The 18628-nt window shown below is 48.3% G+C and overlaps 5 protein-coding genes across 5 annotated transcripts; 2 read left to right on the top strand and 3 right to left on the bottom strand.

The window, feature by feature from the left end:
- Positions 1–653: 653 nt before the first annotated feature.
- CTRU02_211296 (glycosyl hydrolase family 7) lies at positions 654–2019 on the top strand (the record flags this gene model as incomplete). Its single annotated transcript, XM_036720317.1, has 3 exons — positions 654–1256; positions 1313–1795; positions 1852–2019. The coding sequence occupies 3 exons, from the start codon at positions 654–656 to the stop codon at positions 2017–2019; spliced, it is 1254 nt and encodes a 417-aa protein (XP_036588060.1).
- A 2883-nt stretch (positions 2020–4902) lies between these two features.
- On the bottom strand, positions 4903–6390 carry CTRU02_211297 (transposase; the record flags this gene model as incomplete). The annotated part of the gene is made up of 2 exons (XM_070205603.1): positions 4903–5779; positions 5888–6390. The coding sequence occupies 2 exons, from the start codon at positions 6388–6390 to the stop codon at positions 4903–4905; spliced, it is 1380 nt and encodes a 459-aa protein (XP_070060846.1).
- Positions 6391–7921: 1531 nt separating this feature from the next.
- On the bottom strand, positions 7922–8470 carry CTRU02_211298 (uncharacterized protein; the record flags this gene model as incomplete). The annotated part of the gene is made up of 1 exon (XM_036720318.1): positions 7922–8470. The coding sequence occupies one exon, from the start codon at positions 8468–8470 to the stop codon at positions 7922–7924; it is 549 nt and encodes a 182-aa protein (XP_036588061.1).
- A 7869-nt stretch (positions 8471–16339) lies between these two features.
- CTRU02_211299 (uncharacterized protein) lies at positions 16340–16468 on the bottom strand (the record flags this gene model as incomplete). Its single annotated transcript, XM_036720319.1, has 1 exon — positions 16340–16468. The coding sequence occupies one exon, from the start codon at positions 16466–16468 to the stop codon at positions 16340–16342; it is 129 nt and encodes a 42-aa protein (XP_036588062.1).
- A 1569-nt stretch (positions 16469–18037) lies between these two features.
- Positions 18038–18500, top strand: CTRU02_211300 (uncharacterized protein; the record flags this gene model as incomplete). Its single annotated transcript, XM_036720320.1, has 2 exons — positions 18038–18125; positions 18184–18500. 2 exons carry the CDS (start codon positions 18038–18040, stop codon positions 18498–18500), a joined length of 405 nt encoding a protein of 134 aa, XP_036588063.1.
- Positions 18501–18628: the final 128 nt, after the last annotated feature.

Consider the following 18628-nt stretch of genomic DNA (forward strand, 5'->3'; position numbering starts at 1 on the left):
TTCTGACGCTATGACGAAGATAGACTTTTGCGAAACCATTTTTTCGTTACAGGAGAGAACTCTAAGCTTTCTCATAAGCAAAAGAGCGGGATGAAAACACCGCATTTGGATATAAAAATGCATGGGGGTGGAGCTACCCGGGCTCTGCGCTGAAGGTAGACAAGGTTCCTCCCTGGCCCCCAATTTCGTTGTTTGACCCCTAAGTGGCCATTGCTCACTACCGACTAATCCGGACTCTGCAACACCCCCCAAGTTTTCAAGACCTCCATTTATGGTCTTCCGGCTCTGGCCTCCAGTAGAGACTTTAGATTGTTTTTTTGTCAGTAGACGATTTTGCCAAGAACTCTTCTTGACGTAGCTAGATTGACTAGCCCCTTTCACCCCTGGGCTATGTCACAACGATCCGAAAGCTTGTTCCGATCATCGTCTCAACGTTACCTAAGAGCCGCTATTGAAACTCGGCTGATAATGTGAAGGTATTCGGATTCGCATCTGATCCTCATGCAGTTCGTTAAACTATATAATCTAGCGATGCCGCCATATCAGACGGACTGTTTATGAGATGTAAATCAGCCTGAAAGCATTCCTGTCATTCGTTTCTTCTTTTCTTTGCACCCTGTTGACCAACTCAACACCTGCATTTTCTTGCCAAAATGGCCCTTTCCATTCTTTCCGCTTCTCTTCTACTCGCCAGTATCGTCGCCGGTCAGACTCCTGGCAATACCACAGACAACCATCCTAAACTTGAAACGTTTCGTTGCACCCTGAAAGACGGGTGCGTTAAAAAGACCAACTACATCGTAGTGGACTCCAGTCAGCATCCCATCAACACGAAAGATGGAACAAGCTGCCTCACGGGCAACAACCCGCCAAATCCCGAGGCGTGTCCTAACGCTGAGGCTTGCGCGAAGAATTGCATTATTGAGGGCATCGCCGACTACACTACTAAGGGAGTCATCACCTCGGGCGCAGACCTTCGCATGAAAATTCTGAACAACGGCACGGAAGTATCGCCCCGCGTGTATCTGCTGGAGGAGAACAAGCAGAGATACGAAATGCTTCATCTGACAGGGGCTGAGTTCACCTTCGATGTCGATATGGTCAAGTTGCCCTGCGGCATGAACAGCGCTCTTTATCTGTCCGAAATGCTTCCCGACGGGGGCAAGAACACCAGTATGCTGAACAAAGCCGGCGTTGCTTATGGCACGGGCTACTGCGATGCCCAATGCTTCAAAACATCCTTCATCAACGGAGTTGTGAGTAGTACTCTGCCTGTGGGTCCCTAGGTACTGTCGCTAATGTTTACTTGAAGGCCAATATTGACAACAAGGGCTCTTGCTGTAACGAGCTCGACATTTGGGAAGCCAACTCTCGCGCGACACACATTGCCCCGCACCCTTGCAGTAAGCCTGGCCTCTACCAGTGCACAGGCGAAGAATGCGAAAAGCAGGGCGTTTGCGACAAGAGTGGCTGCTCAACTAACCCTAACCGTCTGAATGTCACCAACTTCTATGGCAGAGGCAACAACTTCAAAGTTGACACTACCAGAAAGTTCACCGTTGTGACTCAGTTCCCGGCCGAGGGCGGCAAGTTGAAGGAGCTTCGTCGCTTGTACGTCCAGGATGGCAAGGTCGTTGACAACAATGTCGTCAACATCGCAGGATCTTCAAAGCTTAACTTCCTCAATGATGATATCTGCAAAGCCAACAACGCCCAGGAGTTCATGAATCTAGGTGGTATGACTGGAATGGGCGAGTCCATGACCCGCGGCATGGTTCTGGCGCTGAGCATCTGGGTAAGTACTACGCCAGTGTTGATCTACATATACTTACCATGCTAACAACTCTGAAGTGGGATAAGTCAACTGCGATGGAATGGCTCGACACAAAAGCCGCCGGTCCTTGTAACGCGACTGAAGGTTTCCCGGAAAACATTGTAAAGGTCGAGGCGAATCCGGAAGTCACTTTTAGCAACATTCGCTATGGTGAGATCAACTCAACTATGAACATGAAACTGTAAATAGCGTAGCCTTGTATTTAGAGATCTAAATAACTCCTGTCAATACTGTACATATTTCGTCATGCTGGCATATGATCTGTCAACTTACTGGAAGCGGCATAACATGAGGTTTTTTCGGGTGTTCTTTGGGTGAACACGAAAAGTCTTTCGAAAAGTTTACAGAGTTTTCAACTCTCTGTGAAAACCTAGCTAGCGCCTAGACCTTGCGGACAGACTTGATGAAGGTTACATCTCCAGTTCAGCGGTAAGTGTTGGGATCACAAGATACCCCTAGGGGTATGGGAGGTGGAGTTTCCTACGACTTGGCAGTAAATTGCCTCTTATATATAAAAGATCTGCTGAAAAAGAGCTTTCGCAGATGGAAGAAACACATCTCCCAGCTACACGTCACGTGGATGCCAGGTAGCTGAGGTCGTCTACCTGATGGGTGACCACAGGGCCACTTCAATTCAGAGTTCCGGGCTATTACAACAGTAAATTTTAACCTAAATGCTTTAATGGTCAGCGATACAGCTCATTCATACCATTATTCGTCATCGGTTCCAGGATGTTGTACATAATGGTGTTGCAGTCTTGACATTCTGAGTTAGCACCCAAGACATTCCTTGTGATTTTCTTATGCGAAGGATCACTTATGCGAAGGATCACTTTCAGTGCAAAAGTGCTTCAGACCGCTCTGCCCACCGCATGTGGTACTCAATCTTTAGATGTGGTGTTGTCTTATTAAATCTACGGTAGGTACTTTTGGTCGCGGGCGGGCATCTCATCGGAGCCTCCATAGAGAATCGCCGAGCCAAGCCCAACTCCCGCTTATCATTCTTAGTAGATTGCCCCATAAGCTGGATACTTTCAAAAACATTGCATATGAAAAGGCGGAGCCATTGTACAACAGCAGTGCATAACTCTACCTCGTACGATGTCCCATACGTCGAATTGTGAGCCATTCAGCCAACCAAGTTCAATAAGGTGGATGTCGTGCCATTTCCATTTTAAAACTGACCCAAAAACCTAATATCGGAGGAAAAAATCAAAACCAAAGTTGTTACGACGTACAAATGCTGGTGAACTGGCGATTGACACCTCTTTCCCATGTGGGCTACGACTTGGTAGGACCGGCGATCAGCTTCTCCCAATCGCTGCACGGGTTCTTGGCAAAATGGCACTCGGCTAGAACTAGAAGCGAAAGTCCGAGGCATCGGTACGTCGGGCTGGACAAATGCCAGAAGTTGACGTGAAGAGAATCTTACTAAAGCAATGCTCTCCTAGTGGGCCTCAGCAGGCATCTGCTGTAGGTGATTGAAGGTTTCACATAGTTCACACATGACTCAGTCAGATTGATAAATTCAATGGAAACCCTTCGCCAAGGAGGCGGCTTTTGTTACTCGTTCGGGAAGTTGGCATCAACATTGCGGGCTCAAACACACACACTTATTTGTAGGCTACAGTTACGGTGATTCGGAAATTTCGGACCTCATCTTTAGCCATTCCTGCTTGAAGCCAGTGCACCAACCAGGGTCCTGGGCAAGACATTTTACTTACTTTTCCGAGCATAAAAGGGAACAGAAAATTGTTACAGCACTTAGAGGATGATAGTTCGTTCAAACGAGTACAAAATGAGTGCATGATTTGGCACCTCGATGTTGGAATTCTTTTTTTGCTTCATCCCTATAAGGGTTTCTCAAAGAGTATGCTGGCAAGTAGCACTTCTGGTCAGAATGGGCTTTCAAAACAATGATTAAATTAGCGAGTACCGAGCAAGAGAATGCTTGACATATTAATTTATTAAACATTCTGCATACCAAGAGTACGTTGAAAATCTGACTCGTGAGCCAGTTGGTAAAGGCTCATCTCAAAAATACCAAATAAACATCGTTAACTATAGATTAGTATAAAGCTCACGTCGTATCCTGAACTGTTGGAGGATTCGAGTAACTACAATCTTTACTAGCTTTCAGTGTCTTACAATATCCTCATAAGTCAGCTTCTTCAACAGCTTCACGTCATCAAGACTCGTTAAACTTCCAACATCTCAAATAACCAACATGAAGTTTACTGCCGTCTTCGTTGCCGCCTTCGCTCTCGTTGGCGGCGTAGCAGCAAAGGTATGCAAAACAACCGTCTAGACGTCCATAACAGGGTCGTCTACCTACAATGCATTTCGTTGGCCCTTCTTTTTCAGCCGATAGAATTGAAAGCAAGTAATTCAAGACAATGGCTTACCAACTTTGTTAGGACTGTTGCTGCGTCCTCTACCCTACCGGCCGTTGCGGCTGCGTCTCGGGTTACGCCAATGACATCAACTGTGACACAATTTGCGCTGTCCGCGGTAGCACCCGGTGTTAGAAGCGATGGTAATACATTTAACGTTGTGGGATATTGTGGTAGGTGGTGGCAGCACTGGACGATTGCATCAAGCGCATGGCACCCAAAGCTTGGGTAGACTAGCATTCAACCTCGACTGAACAAGAGAAGGCAGTAACGTCCCACACCCACTTCTGGGCACCCCCCACATTTGGGCACCCCATTTACACCAAAAACGCCGTTTTTCGAAATTCTATATTAAACTAACTACTATACTTACTAAGAAAAGAAAATATATATAAACTATGTTAAGTATAATTATAGCCATCTAATTTTTTATAAAGGTTTAAATATAATAATAGTTATAATATAGAAGTTTAAAACTAAAAGCTTTAAAATGTTAGTAGATACTAGTAACTTACTAGTATTCCTTAACATTAGAAAAATATATTTTCGCTTATATAACGTACATGATAAGCGAGTGAGACAGACAAGCGAGTGAGACAGTAAACCAGACCTTCGCGACAATAATATCGAAATCTATAACAAGAAATCTTAGATTGATTAATACTACTCGGATTCCTATTCTTCGGATGTTTCCTTAATAAATTGACATGTTCTCGCGTTGTGGCCTGTATTCCCGCATACGCCACACCGACGATGAGTCGTCTCAGACCTCACTTTGCGACCACTACTCCGTCGCGTTTCCTCTTGTAGTTGCGTGTCTGCCTCTCTTTGCGACTGTATATCCTCTCCAGTAGATATAGTAAGACTTCCTCCTTTCTGTAGACGTGTTTTCTTAGCCCTTCGACGCCGACTTAATATTGCATTCTCCTCTCGAAGGATTTGAACCTCTGACTCTAGTAATGCTACCCGATGCCCTAGTCCTTCTGTCCCTCTGGCTAGCTTACTCACAGCACTATAAATTGATGCTAGAGAGCTGCTTCGGTGGCGTGAGATTCGACTCTTAATAAAAGTAGACTGTGATCTTGCTTCGCTTGGGTTGCTCGGCGTCCTAGAGATCCAAGGGTCTGGTGTCTGAGGGACCCCCTCCTCAGGCGTTGGCGTTCGGAACTTTACATCCAGCTTTGAGAGAACACTTTCTGCATTCAAAGGGACAAGTCCAGCTCCTCGGAAACCTCCCTGGATATTTTTCCTCGTAAAAGACTGCTTAAAAGCTTCGTGAAATGCTGCAAAGAAATCTTCCTTCGAGATATGGGTTGTGCCTCGCCGCATCTTATTCTCAATTTGCCGACCGTAGGCATTCTTTAACGGCTGAAAACAACCAACATCTAAGGGTTGAAGTAGATGAGACGAGTGAGCCGGCATGCACAGTGTAATAATGTTGTTTTCTTGATAAAAGAGCTCGAAGGCTGCGGAGTGGTGACTTTCATGACTATTAACAACGAGGAGGCGATATTTCCCAGACGTACGTGGTTTTGTATAAATGTCGAAGTGTCTGATCCAGTCAATACCTCTCTCGTTTGTTGTCCATCCATTTTCAGACGTTGCAATAGCCTAATCGCCCGGAAGAGAGGTTTCTGTATACTAGCTTGAGAGGTGATACTGGCCTGCAACGATGATGTATGGCGGGATGCTCTCCCCTTGGGAATTAATAGCCTGGATAACTGTAACCCATTCCCTATTGCCAGGCTGTGTCATCTTCGTATTTGAACGCCTTTCAGCACTTGTAACAACCATTCCAGAAGCAATAACGCCCATCATAAAGCCGGTCTCATCAAAGTTGTAGATATCAGCATCAGCAATACCATACTTCGCAATTGTATTCTTCACAAGCGAAAACCAGCCACGAATCACCTCTGGATCTTCGCATTGAGCTCTCTTATAGTCATACTTGCGAAAGAAACGCGTCCTAAGCTGTGGTTGTCGCTTGACGAAATTAGAAGCCCAGCGCTTCCCAACTGGAGGCGCGTCGCGCTCTGCGAGAAGTCGATTAGCCATTTCTTCCACACCACTCAGCCGGGGAGGAAATGATCGCGCATCTAGGTCGAGAATATACTCAACTACTGTCTTCTCTTCTAAATCTGATAAATTCCGTGAATTAGGCATGCTGTCGCGTCGTGAGACTATTCCCTTTAGTCGCCGGCTTAATGTTGCGTGACTGACTGTATAGAGTGCACCTGCGGCCCGAGCACTAAGTTTTGGGTCATTTCTCATTGCTTGAAGGGCAATTTGTAACCTTCTTTCAATACTAGCTGATTCCATGATTTATTGTAGAGGAAAAGGTGCCGGTCGCGTCAAGGTGCGACGGTCGCGGTTTACTGTCTCACTCGCTTGTCTGTCTCACTCGCTTATCATGTACGTTATACTTATTTAAAAAATCTAGGAAATTAATATTTATACTTATTAAAAGTATATAATTATATCTAAAAGAGATTTAAAAGTATTACTTTAGTAAATATAGTATAATTAAGGGTTAAAATTCTATAATAGAAACTTTTCTTAAGGGAAATTTTAAAATATTATTCTAAGCTTAAGGAATTTTTTACTAAGTATAAGAATATATAAATCTACTATATCTTACTTAAAAATTCTAATCATATTAGTTAAATATCTCTACCTATTTTATATATTAAGATATAGGCTAGGTAAATTAGTATTATAAATGTTAAACCTTGAATTTATAATACTTATTATCAATAATACTAGTATATAGCTACTTAAGTATTATAATTAAGTCTTAATCTATTTAACATATATTTATTCTCTTTAATAAGTAAAGTATTTAGTTTAATATAGAATTTCGAAAAACGGCGTTTTTGGTGTAAATGGGGTGCCCAAATGTGGGGGGTGCCCAGAAGTGGGTGTGGGACGTTATATATAGAAAACAACTGCTTTCAATGATTATGGTTATCCCAGGCATCAAAATAGCTGGCATCGAAGTGATGACTAACTGCTTGTCCGAATGTTAATCGACAACAATCTTAATACATTATCCCAAAATGCTTTCGGCGTTCGGACGAGAACCCAAGGATCACTGCCACTCAATGCAGGATACAATCTTACTGCCCGTTGTAGATTTCATGCTATGGTGCTGACTTCGTGTTTGCCAGAGCCGAGTAGCGCAAGACTTCTTGTTCCCTTGGGTTCATGAAGTCTGTCATTCACCAGGCTACGTACAAGTTGAGATGCGTAGACTTATTGCATTAGCCTCACATGATTTGGCAGCGAATTTGACTATTAACTGATTCCTCAAGGGCCTACTAAAATGGTTTACAAAGTCGGTGACATTATTTGAGGGCAGACAAGTTGGGGAGACGCCCGCTACGGGGGCAGCAACCGAAATGATTGTAAATGAAGTTATTTCAATTATTCGTTGTTGAAGTGCTATATAAATACAACTCCCATATTGAACCCGCAAGGGATATCGAGTGCTTTTCCCCCTTTTCCTGCTAAATGGCAATCTGCAGCCTAGTTTCATTGATGCCATAATTATCGAGTGCCGTGTGGCCTCGAGATATGTGTGTAAGTGGGTCATTACCCATCCAAATTCATTACGCCGGTGGGATATCGCATTATCATGCCTAAGATTCATGGCGAAGGGGCAACATCTCATGCCCCTTGTAAACGACACGTCCCATTAGATCTGGAGAGCACCGAAAGTAGCGGCAGAGAGGAGCAGAGCGCCGATGGTCAGGCCCAGGGTGCTGACACCGGCGGGAACGTGCACGCCAGCGGCAGCGTTCGGCGAGGATGTCGAGCTGGAGGAGCTCCCGCTTCCGATGGCGCTGCTGTCACCGTCACCACTACCGGAACCGCCAGACGCGACGATACTCGCCTGTGCGCTCGAGGGAGGCGGCGAGTTTCCGGTCGCTGTGGCGGAAGCATTGACGTTTCCGTTGTCACGGCAGAAGACCTCGGTGTAGCCTGCGCCCTGCTCAAACAGGCAGTCCTGGAGGTCCTTGATGGATTGGTCGAGGGCGAGGCAGTAGAGCCCACAGTTATCGTAGTAGGCGACGACATCGGCGTCTTTGCAGCAGTTTGACATGATCTCGGTGTGGTTGCCACCGTAGGGCATCGCGCATACGCGGTCTTGGACGGGGGTATCGTAGAGGTTTGAGGAGCAGATTGAGGTCGAGGATGGCGTCGCGGCAGCAGATGTGCCGGTTGCTGAGACTGTGGAAGACATCTTTGCGGTTGGTATGGGGAGTAATGGGAATTAGATTAGGCTTATGATGAACTTGGGAAAATTCTTTGGTGTTGACGAGTGATTGTTCGGGTACTGTTCGTGTTGAATAGCAATCTAGAAGAGCAGACAAGAAGTAGTGGGGTGACACGGCTTAAGAGCAAAAGGGGGAGCTGGAGGTGTTTTCGTTCCCAAGAATTCTTCCTTCTTTTTTTTTCCCCTGCTGACTCCATGGACTTAGGGATGTTTCCTTCGCATGATTTTAGCACTCCATTATTTTGACAAACACGAGCAAGGCCGTGGTCCTCTAAGGTCCTGATGGCTCCAGTCTGACGTGTGACAACAAACCAAAATGCAGCTGATAGCCTCCACCCCGGCAGTGCCCAGTTTAGCTGCAATGCAAGCGACCAGGCCTGTAAGCCCCAAAAACTTGCACAGCTTCCCCGCGGACAGCGGTCCTATTAATACCGGACCCGTTGATTGGGAGACTGCCGGGCCTAGCGTGGGTTGACACCCTGGAAAACCTGCGTGGCGTGGTTCAAGGCCCCGGGAGGCCCCCCGGTGGCGTAGATCTTTTCTCGAGGTTTCAGTGGAGAAACGTAGGAAAATAGGTGCCAAGTGAGGCGGCTCTGGCATTGTTGGCCGCGCCGTTGCACCTAAACGCAAGGGGGGCTTGGGCTGCATTGGCACAGCCATGGCTGCCCAGCAACCAGTCAATTTGAGGGAGGATATGGTTTCTTGGGACTGAGACAACATGTATCGAGGATAGTGGCTGACGATGACGACCAATTGGTGCGCTGAGGAGTCGGCTAAAGCGTCACTTTCTGCATGTGCCCGCCCGGTGCTGGCTGCAGATGGTTTTGGCAGTGTCTGATGGAAGCGTGGTGTGGTAGAGGTACCACCCCTCCACATCAATTCCACGCGTACAATTTTCTCGTATCGCGTGTGGGATGCCTTGTTTATAACTTCTGGCCATTCTTTCTCCGTACTTGTCTCGACAATGTCGCGTCCACGTTGCGAGGCGGGCTGTGTACATTATCTATCACTCAGCAGTGGACACTTTTGAAGAGGGCGTAGTTAGCTAGATTCGCGCCATCACATATGAGCTTATGGCAGTCCAGGAGCTCTTTACTGAGTCGCATAGCCACGTCGCAGTTAGGAACAGCAACAACCACGCTTTTGGTTGCATTCGCCAATAAAATAGTTGTTATAGCTGTGCTCCCTTTAGATGGAAACTGGAAAGCTCAGTTGTCATGGTGCATTGTCATACGATCTGAAAGATGAGGATCGGACTGATGGTTGGTATTGAAGCGGTACCACTACTGCTGTACGTTACACGCCTTAGAGGGATAATAGTCAGTAGTCTAAGGGATATAAAGGGCGCAGTATTTGGGCATGACTTTGACAAGGCCAACCAAATGCAGACTTTTAAGTTTTCCACACGAAGCATCTTGAGCAGTCTCCTACAACTGTGCGGATGGCGATTGCTAGCAGTGAGTGTAGGTATGGTTACAATAGATATGGCCTTTAGGAAACCATCGACAAGATCATGGGTAGAAATAGTGTAGAGGATCAAAGCTTAGTTCAAATGTTTCTGATACTCCAATACTGTACGTACATCTGGCGCTGACGATTATAGGACTCCGTGTGATACAGATACGAGGAGATTTGTTGGTCGAACAGATAGAGATGAATATGGCAATAACACTGCCATTCATTGTATAATACTGCCTTTACATACCAATTCATCAAGAACGTGGCTGCTGGATACCGCCTTATACTTGAACAGCATACCCTCTTCTTCGACAAGGAAACGCCCGGCCTACGGAAAAAAGTCACCATCTAGTACTGAGATATTTTTGGGTCAATCTGATATCAACAAAGGCGACCTGACGCTGGCTACGCCTCGTTGACAGCTGTAAGTATTACTGCAGAAGTCTCGTGACGTTTAACTCCAATCCGGTCAAAGAAGAGATGATGTGACGGAGAGTTTATGTGTATCAGTCGAGCCAGATCTGTGATAGTTTACGCTCCGAGAAAGAACTCAATTGATTCCATTGAGTGAGAGGAGATATGCAGGATATCAGAGGACCTTGGATAGTGAAGAAATAGGTAAGTCATGTTTATCAACGCTCAAAGTACCACGCTTAACAAGCAACCGCAAAACCGCTCATCTGCACCATCATAAGAGTATATTTGTGTGATTGCATGAAATACTACCGACATAGGCAAGGACGATAAACGCAGAGTCATTCCTGGAAAGGATAGATGCAGAAACCGGTCTGGAGCTTGACGCGTGATTTGTTCATCATATTTTATTGCTTAATTCTACCACAATACCATCACAAGTACTAAAAGAAAGCTCAGCAGTCTATTCTACTAGGTTCTTCGTCAGTGCCATGAAGCAACAAAGGCTCAATGAAGTCCCGACAGCGTTTATGGGGTCATGTCAGACAGAGGACAGGGTACAACAGCCAACTCAGCGGCTTGATGAATGGCCCATTAAGGTACTGAAGTAACTAGTTCAGGGTAGCTTGATGCTTACAGACGCTTCAGATGAATATAAAACGGGGTTCCAACTTGGAGGGGGCACCATCATCTGTCTAAATACTATCAAAAGATGTAAAGAAACAGGTACTCTTTCTTGTCACCAACTGGGGAGAACGAAACGTTCAAATGACCTTGTCTAATACGCTAAGCAGACAACGGTCAATATCATTTCAGCAAAGATTGCTGGATCGGAGTATTGTTCATTATGCCGTCGACCAACCTCAATAGTTTAGCTTCGGATGATGGCGGCAGGATGGGGAATTACCGCAGAAAGTCGAACTATTTATGGCCAAATAAGCCAGCGCACTTAAGGAATTCGAAAATATATCGTAAAACACCTTATATTGAAGGGGAAAAGCGTATTAGAGCCGCAGCCGCTCTTGTAACAGCGTGTCTACATGTGCAGCATGTCCGCTGAATTTCCTTTCCATATGCCGGTCCCCTGCGATCTGTGCAGCTAGCAAGCTTGCTGTTCTCTTTCAAGATCCTCAGCGGGATACACTAATATTGACTTGAGAACATTGTCGACTTTGGTATCCGAAGGAGATGATAGAAAGACGAAAGGAATCATACTTTGAAGCGATGAGGTAGAAAGACGCGCTTCCCCAGCGGACCGGAGCGGTAGAGACTAAAAGGAAGGTTGATGAGGCAGTCTTCCACTTTTACTTAGTGATGCTGACGGTCTGGATCTGAGAGCTGGAAGAAAAAGACTACTTTAGACTTGAGGGAGGAGGAAAGGTTTACTAGCAAGCGACTAGGCTCGATTGGATCGTGCCTTCCGGACAGAAATGGTTTAATAGCGATGAGAATTCAAGTGAGAACACACCTGGCGCGTGCCTGACCGAGAAACGAAACTCAACTATTAGGTAAAAAGGAAAAACGAAAGGAACCTTTTAGGAACCTTTTCCTGCTCTAGAAGCCTGAGAGAAGCAAAAGGGTTAAGAACCCAACATCTCTATGTCTAGGGCGAGGCAAGGCAACTACTATCACTAACAGGAAAATAGTTATTTGAGACTCAAAAGAATAGAATACCTTCTCCGGTAAATAACACTGGACGCATAAGACGTAAGTTTGGCAAAAAGGGCAACGAGAAATGCTTGCATCGCTCTGCGAATACCGGCATCCGGAAACGCGCCGCCACTCCATGAAAACAACAAAAACCAGACTTTTCAAGAATGTGAATGAAGGGAAACGTATACATATTAAGTCTGCTTTGCTCGTCTAGTTGGTTGTCATGTTATCTATCCAAAGGACCTCATCCTCCGAAGCAAGCCCTGCAACGTCTAAAAAATGGAAGGATATAGATTGACACCGTCTGGACTCACCTTTGGCTTTCTCTTGGTTGGTTACAAAGCTCCTCGGTCACTTCCGAAAGGGTATGGTAAGCTTAGGGCTGGTTTAGGATGTAGCTGCGGTGTCAGCTTGCCTACCCCGTACGGCAAGAATGGGAGTTCTCCCAATGAATAATTCCCCATATCAAGAGCCGGTGATTGTGACTTTTCCCAAAAATCTACACTGTTGGACAGAGGTAACTCAATTTTTATCGCAAGATGTCAAGTCTGCAGCTTCACTGGGCGGCGAGGTCACGGGGAGTTGCTTTGAAGTGGACGACCAATAACCAAGAAAGCTCATTTAAAATGATGACAACATAGCTTTTTTTGGACCTTGTCAGCGGACAAGACGATTTGATCGTCGTCAGCTGGTCCTTCCTTGCTGAGAAGTACAAGTGAACCCTAGGATTCCCATAGAAGGCGCACCAGAGAATTTAAAAACCTCGCACTACATAAACAACAACCTCAGTTCTAGTAGTTGCAAGAGCTTGTTAAAAGAGTATTACCAAGTTTCTCCTCCTCACTGCTTCGCCGATGCCGAAGGCTGAGCCGAACGTTTACTCTGCCGAAACATCTCCCCCGAGATCACTTCACGACTATCTCGGGTACTTTGAAGAACAACTCTCGTCGACTTTAGATGATAACTTATCTGCGCCTAATAAGGAGTGCCCATCAGTTTCCTTGACGGTGTCACCCTATCCCGTCCTCGACAGCTCCTCGATAAGGAATCTGCTATCCCTCTCGAGCAGCAGGATTTGCCAGTCTCAGTACCATCGAAGAGTCGAGGAGACTGCAGCTCTGACGAAAGATACACCAGAGCCACGGTGCAGGTGAAGATATCAAGTGGTTGTCGAAAGGCAGCTCAAACGGTGAGAATATCATAGAGTCTCAAGATCTATTCCAAACTGGATTCTATCCTTCAGCGGATTTTTGATGTTTGCGTGTTAGAGGATTCGTATTCCCCCCTCTTTCATCTCACTTCATTTTCTCATGTCCTATCTTTTCGTATTCCTTCATACTCAAGAAGCCGGCTGTAGAAATCGCACAACTTACCAAACACCAGTAGAGCAAAGATGACTTGTAGCCCTTCTAGCAATTATGCAAACGAACATGCAGCGGCGAACAATTACCTTGAAACCACGATGGCATCTCCGAAACTTGGGAGTCACGTCATCCATTCCCCTCAAAGTATTGAACAAGTGAGGCGGTGTCGGAATTGCTGATCCAAGGTGATTGCGTGGACCTCAGTAGCGATCCCCGATAATTCCTGCCGAAAAGGAGAGCACATCACACATCCGCCCACACGGATGTCGTCAAACATCGAATTATTAATCCGAACCCGTTCGTGCCGCAAAGCCCATTGTTCGACCGGACCGGGTTGGGCAATTGGTAATTCATTGCGGGGGGGAGAGCCCTAAACTTATTGCCCGCCGTACCCGGGAAATTTTACCCCATAGAGGTGCTTACACATCGGACCGACCGGATATCGGCCGGTTCGTCTGCAATACGCAGCCCAAAACCCGATCGAAAGGGCGTCTGCCCTTCCATCCCCCGAATGGCCCAGCGAAGATCCCGAATGAAAAGGAAAGATCGGACGCATTAACACTGATCCAGCGCTTGCGGTCGCCTGAAGTGGTCAGAAGCCGGTTCCGACCCCTGTCGAGCTTCCAAAACCCCCCCACCCTCGGTTCGGAGCCCGACAACGGAGGAGCCAAGACTGAGCTACCAGGTAGAGGGCAATGCGGTAACTGAGTCGTAGAGGGAAGCTCAGTGGGTCTGCACGGCGAGTTTCCATCCCTTCCCTTGGAGGAGCGCGGCGGAAGAAGGCGTTGTATACGGAGCACACTGGCGCAAACATGGCCTCAAGGATGTGTGGAGAAGCTAGAAACCGCGCAACCGCTCAACCGCACGAACGGGCATGCGGCGTTTTCTCCCGCCCTTCGCCGCTATCGGCGGGGACTATACCATTTTCTACCCAACCTCCGTCTACAACCGCTGTTTGATGAGTTGCCCTGTAATTAAACGACGCAGCGCGAATCGCGCTCCCGTTGCACGTCCCCCCGATCTCCCGTCGACGTCAACTTCCTTGAAACCATCCCGAGCGGGTAAAAGAGAACAAAGAGGGGAACGCAGACCGGAACAGCGGTTTGGATGGGGAGCCTGGCAAGGAAGGGCAGACACACGACATGTCCAACCCTGAGTCGTCGTTCCCACCCCCACAAAGTTGAGTTGTTCCTCGGCACCTGCAACTTGAGTCGGAGGGTTCAAGGGCAAAAACGAAAACGTGCCCTCTGGCCCTTTAAGTCGTCGCATTACCTAGTTTGGCAGGTGAGCGGACCAGGGGGCGGATTTTAGCAGGCAAAGCAGACCGCATCTGATGCAATGCAATGCATGGCGACCGACCAGGACCCGGTTCGCCCATGGCCTGCGGGGGGAACCTTCTAGTGGCAAGCCTAGGCTAGGGAGGAAGTAAAGGGCGGGAAATACAGCCCGTTGGGCGGATGCTACGCTCGCTTGCGGCCCAGCACGGGCTGTTTCCTTGGCCATCGCTCCGGGGGTTCGACTTGGAGATCCGGCTTCCGCTGCTGTGGTTGCGTTGGACGAATCAAGTTTGGGCAGTCGCATGGCCATTTTCGTGTCTGCTGGACGAGAATCGGCTGGAGAGGGTTCTATTGGACGGAGGAGAAGAAGCTCATTGACGACGACACCCTCTTGGTTTCTGTCTCTGCGTGTCTGCCTACATGGCACGCTGGGTGCGTAATCTTTGCCATACCTGCACAGACCTAGAACCAGTGAATCCTGGCAGCTTTGGTCTTGGTGTTGGGCACCTAGTTGGCGAGCGACTCGTCCGGTGGCCCGCAGGATCGTTCGATGCAGGCGCACATCTCAGTCGAGTTTCTGTGTCTCGGGGGGTTAATGGGTACAGGGATCGGGGGCCAGGCCGCGAAGAAGCAAGAAAGGCTTGTTCTCGTCGCGATTTCCCTTTTGGTTGTGGCCGCAGTTGCTGCTCCATCCCCTGGCTGCGACAGGCTTACTCGAACTGATGCCGATCGAAAAGTGTGTGCGTGTGTGTGTGTGCCGCCGAGGGGTATTGGAGTTTGCGGTTGTTGTTTGGGCACGCGTGGCTAAAGGTTCCCCCCATCCCTACAAAATTCCCGAGCCGCCGGCCACCCATTCCAGATACCTTCCACATCGAACCGTAGTAGACCGCCGGACGCCGCGGCTGTGGAAGCTAATTTGGCTGACATGCCACAGCTAAAGTCCGGGGAAACCATGGGCAAGGAGGGGGCCGGTCACAAGGTTTTGCTCAGTCAAACAAGGTTGGATGAATAGCTTGGCTCGTATTGTGATCATCGCTATGGACTATGCATTTTGTAGACGACCATCTGCGCATACCAGGGTTCTCGATGCTCTGGTTGCGACAGAGTATGTCCGGGCGGTGGGTTTTCACAACCACATGAACGGGCTTTGGTAAGCAGTGCGCAGGAAATGTCGAACGGTTGAGAGCGCGTCGAGTCTGAAAATGAGTGTGGAGAGAACGGTCAAGCCACAAACACGAGACAAGAGTCGACGAAAAAGTTGAGACGGTGTGGTTCACTTCCTAGCGGCGTGTCTGAGAAGACGATGGGGGCGGATTCGAGATGGAGAATGGAGGAGCTGCAATATGGAGAAGTGCAATTAACGTTTGAGGGGCAAAATGGTTCGATTCCCGGTCATGACGTGGGAAGATAGAGATAAGGCGTAATTCACATGTAAAATAGATATTTGTCCCGCTATTTGGTGACTGGCTGGTTTGGTTTTTGTTATCCTTTTTTCTTTTTATTGTTGCCTTCTGTGTGTCGGTAAGGGAGGGGGGCCTGCCCTGCATCCGCTAGAGCGGAGGGGTGGATGGGCCCATGCCACCTACTACATACTAGGAGTACGGATACATGGTTGCATGTTCTACCCTACATGTCTCCGGAGATAGTCGAGGAGGGGCATTTACCTTTTGTTACTGGCTGTGACGAATAAACGACGAGATGATATCTCGTGGCCGAACGCGTGGGATCTCCGCCCAGGGCGCCTGTGAATTAGGGCTGTGGGACGCTAATGCCCGTGCAGAAGACTGACAATCATACATGGTACTAGATAACTTTTTGTGGTAATTAGAAGTGAATGTTGGATAAGTGTAATAAAGATGTTTACTATGTAAATACTACTTACTGTACAAAGTATACGGAGACTGTCTTTTTGGAAGGACAAGCACGTTTGGGGAGGTGGAGCTTGCTGAAACGGGGGAGACACCATCAAGCAGGAGCAGCAGGGAGGGGCGGCTGCGTCGGCGGCAGCTTTTGATAGCGGACCTGCCGTGTTAGAAATGGCAGTTTGTAAGACTTTCTCCCATCTTTCTCCCTACACAACGGGGTTACTAGTACGGAACACTACAGAAAATGGTATGTTCTTTACTACGTATGTGCTCGAATCCACCGCGCCGCCGGGGAACAAAGATATTACCTGTTTTGGCCACCTGCCGCTTCCTGCCTTGAATGTGTGTGTGAATGAATGTCTCTTAACCCCAAAATGAAATTACGCAAGTCAGTGTCGTATACTGCTGAGTCTGGATCATCATCACCTCCATGTCATCCCACCAACTTTCAATCGCCGAACCGACCCCGGGGAGATCTTCGGGGCTTCAATCTCACCAACTGAGAGAGTGACAGAAAATCTAGGCAACGGCAGCCCACACCCGAGGCTCGGGTTTCGGGGCTTTCGCAGTGAGAAACTTGGCTGCAGCATCCATCCCCCATCCTCAACCTCAACCCCCCCTTCCACGAGTCCACGCCAACTAAACCTCAGCGCTAAGACTTGACACTGAACGGGGATCGGGTTGCACTCGCAGGTGCACATCAGCTCTGGTCTCGTCCCCTGTCCCCCGTCCTAGCTGCCTGCCAGCCCCCTGCCACCCTGCCCGTGCCCCCCTCCGAGTAGCTGTCAGTGCCCACCTAGGTGCGCCCAGCCCACTCTTGTTTAGTGGTCGACAGACGCGCTTGCAGCGACAGGCACACCTCCGGTACCCAACCCACCAACCCCAGCCCAAGCTAGGTTGTGGTGCGCCGCGCCGAAAAGACAAAAAAAAAAAAAAAAAAGTAAGAGAGCGATGCAAGGTTGGAGGTGAGAGAGAAACCAAGGGTGGATAGAAGCAATGGCCGCCGGCAAGGCACCACACCACACCCACACCACACCTCAGGCAAGGCCAGCACGGCCTTTCTTTCTCTCTTTCTCGGCTTGTGAAGAAAATTCCCAAATAAGTACACCCGCCTTCCCTTCCTCGCTCATCTTCGCCTAGCCTCTCCTTCCTTCCTTCCTTCAACCACCACACAACTCCCAAACTCCGATAATCCCATCCGCTCTCCTCTTTGCTGATAAAGCGACAAAGCTCTGCTCCCCAAACCCACCTTAACAGTTTCTTGCAAACTAAAACCACCGCAGTCAACATCACTGCCATCAATTCCTAGAGCTTCATCCAAAACCAGTCGCCAGGCGCCACGCACAGCTTTATCACCAAAGGCAAGGAGGAGAGTCGACCAGAACTACCTACCTTTCTCAGTACATATATATACACACCTATACCCAACACCGACGAGCTTCGGAATACCTGTTACACAGCCCTTTTAACTTTCAACTACCTTCAACCACCTTTTCTACCAAAATGTTCGCTACCAGAGTTCTCCGCCAGGCTGCTGCCCACGCCGAGCGCGTCCCCAGCATCCGCTTCCTTGGTCCCCGCACCATTCCTTGTATGTCCAGCTCTGCAATCCCACTTGAACTGTACCGTCAGATTGCTAACAATCCCAGCTTCCGTCGACCACACTCCCGCCCCTCACCCGGCCTCTCCTACCGGCACCCTGCCCCCCAACTTCGGCAACGGCTCTGCCGCTCCCAGAAACAACAGCTTCAGCTCCTACCGCGACCACGCCCAGCAGCACGGCCCCCTCCAGCGCGCCGTTGGCGGAGGCATCGGTGGCACTTCTGGCCACGAGCTGGGCTCTGTTGTCCCCCCTACGGGCATCTTCTTCGATCGCTCTGAGCTCCCTGCCCGCTTCCGCCGTCAGCCCATTGACCTTGCTGAGATCGAGGCTGTCGAGTCTGGCGGTGCTGCCATCTTCGGCTGAAATAAGCCGAACAGCAATCTCTTATAAACCAATTCTCTTCATGAAATGAGCGAACTTTGGGACGGGTGATACTATACCATGAGCAGCAGATTTACGCAGGAGGTCAATTGATTCAACAAAATTTCAGG

Source organism: Colletotrichum truncatum, assembly GCF_014235925.2.
Source record: "Colletotrichum truncatum strain CMES1059 chromosome Unknown Contig_0007, whole genome shotgun sequence".
NCBI classification, from domain to species: Eukaryota; Fungi; Ascomycota; class Sordariomycetes; order Glomerellales; family Glomerellaceae; genus Colletotrichum; species Colletotrichum truncatum.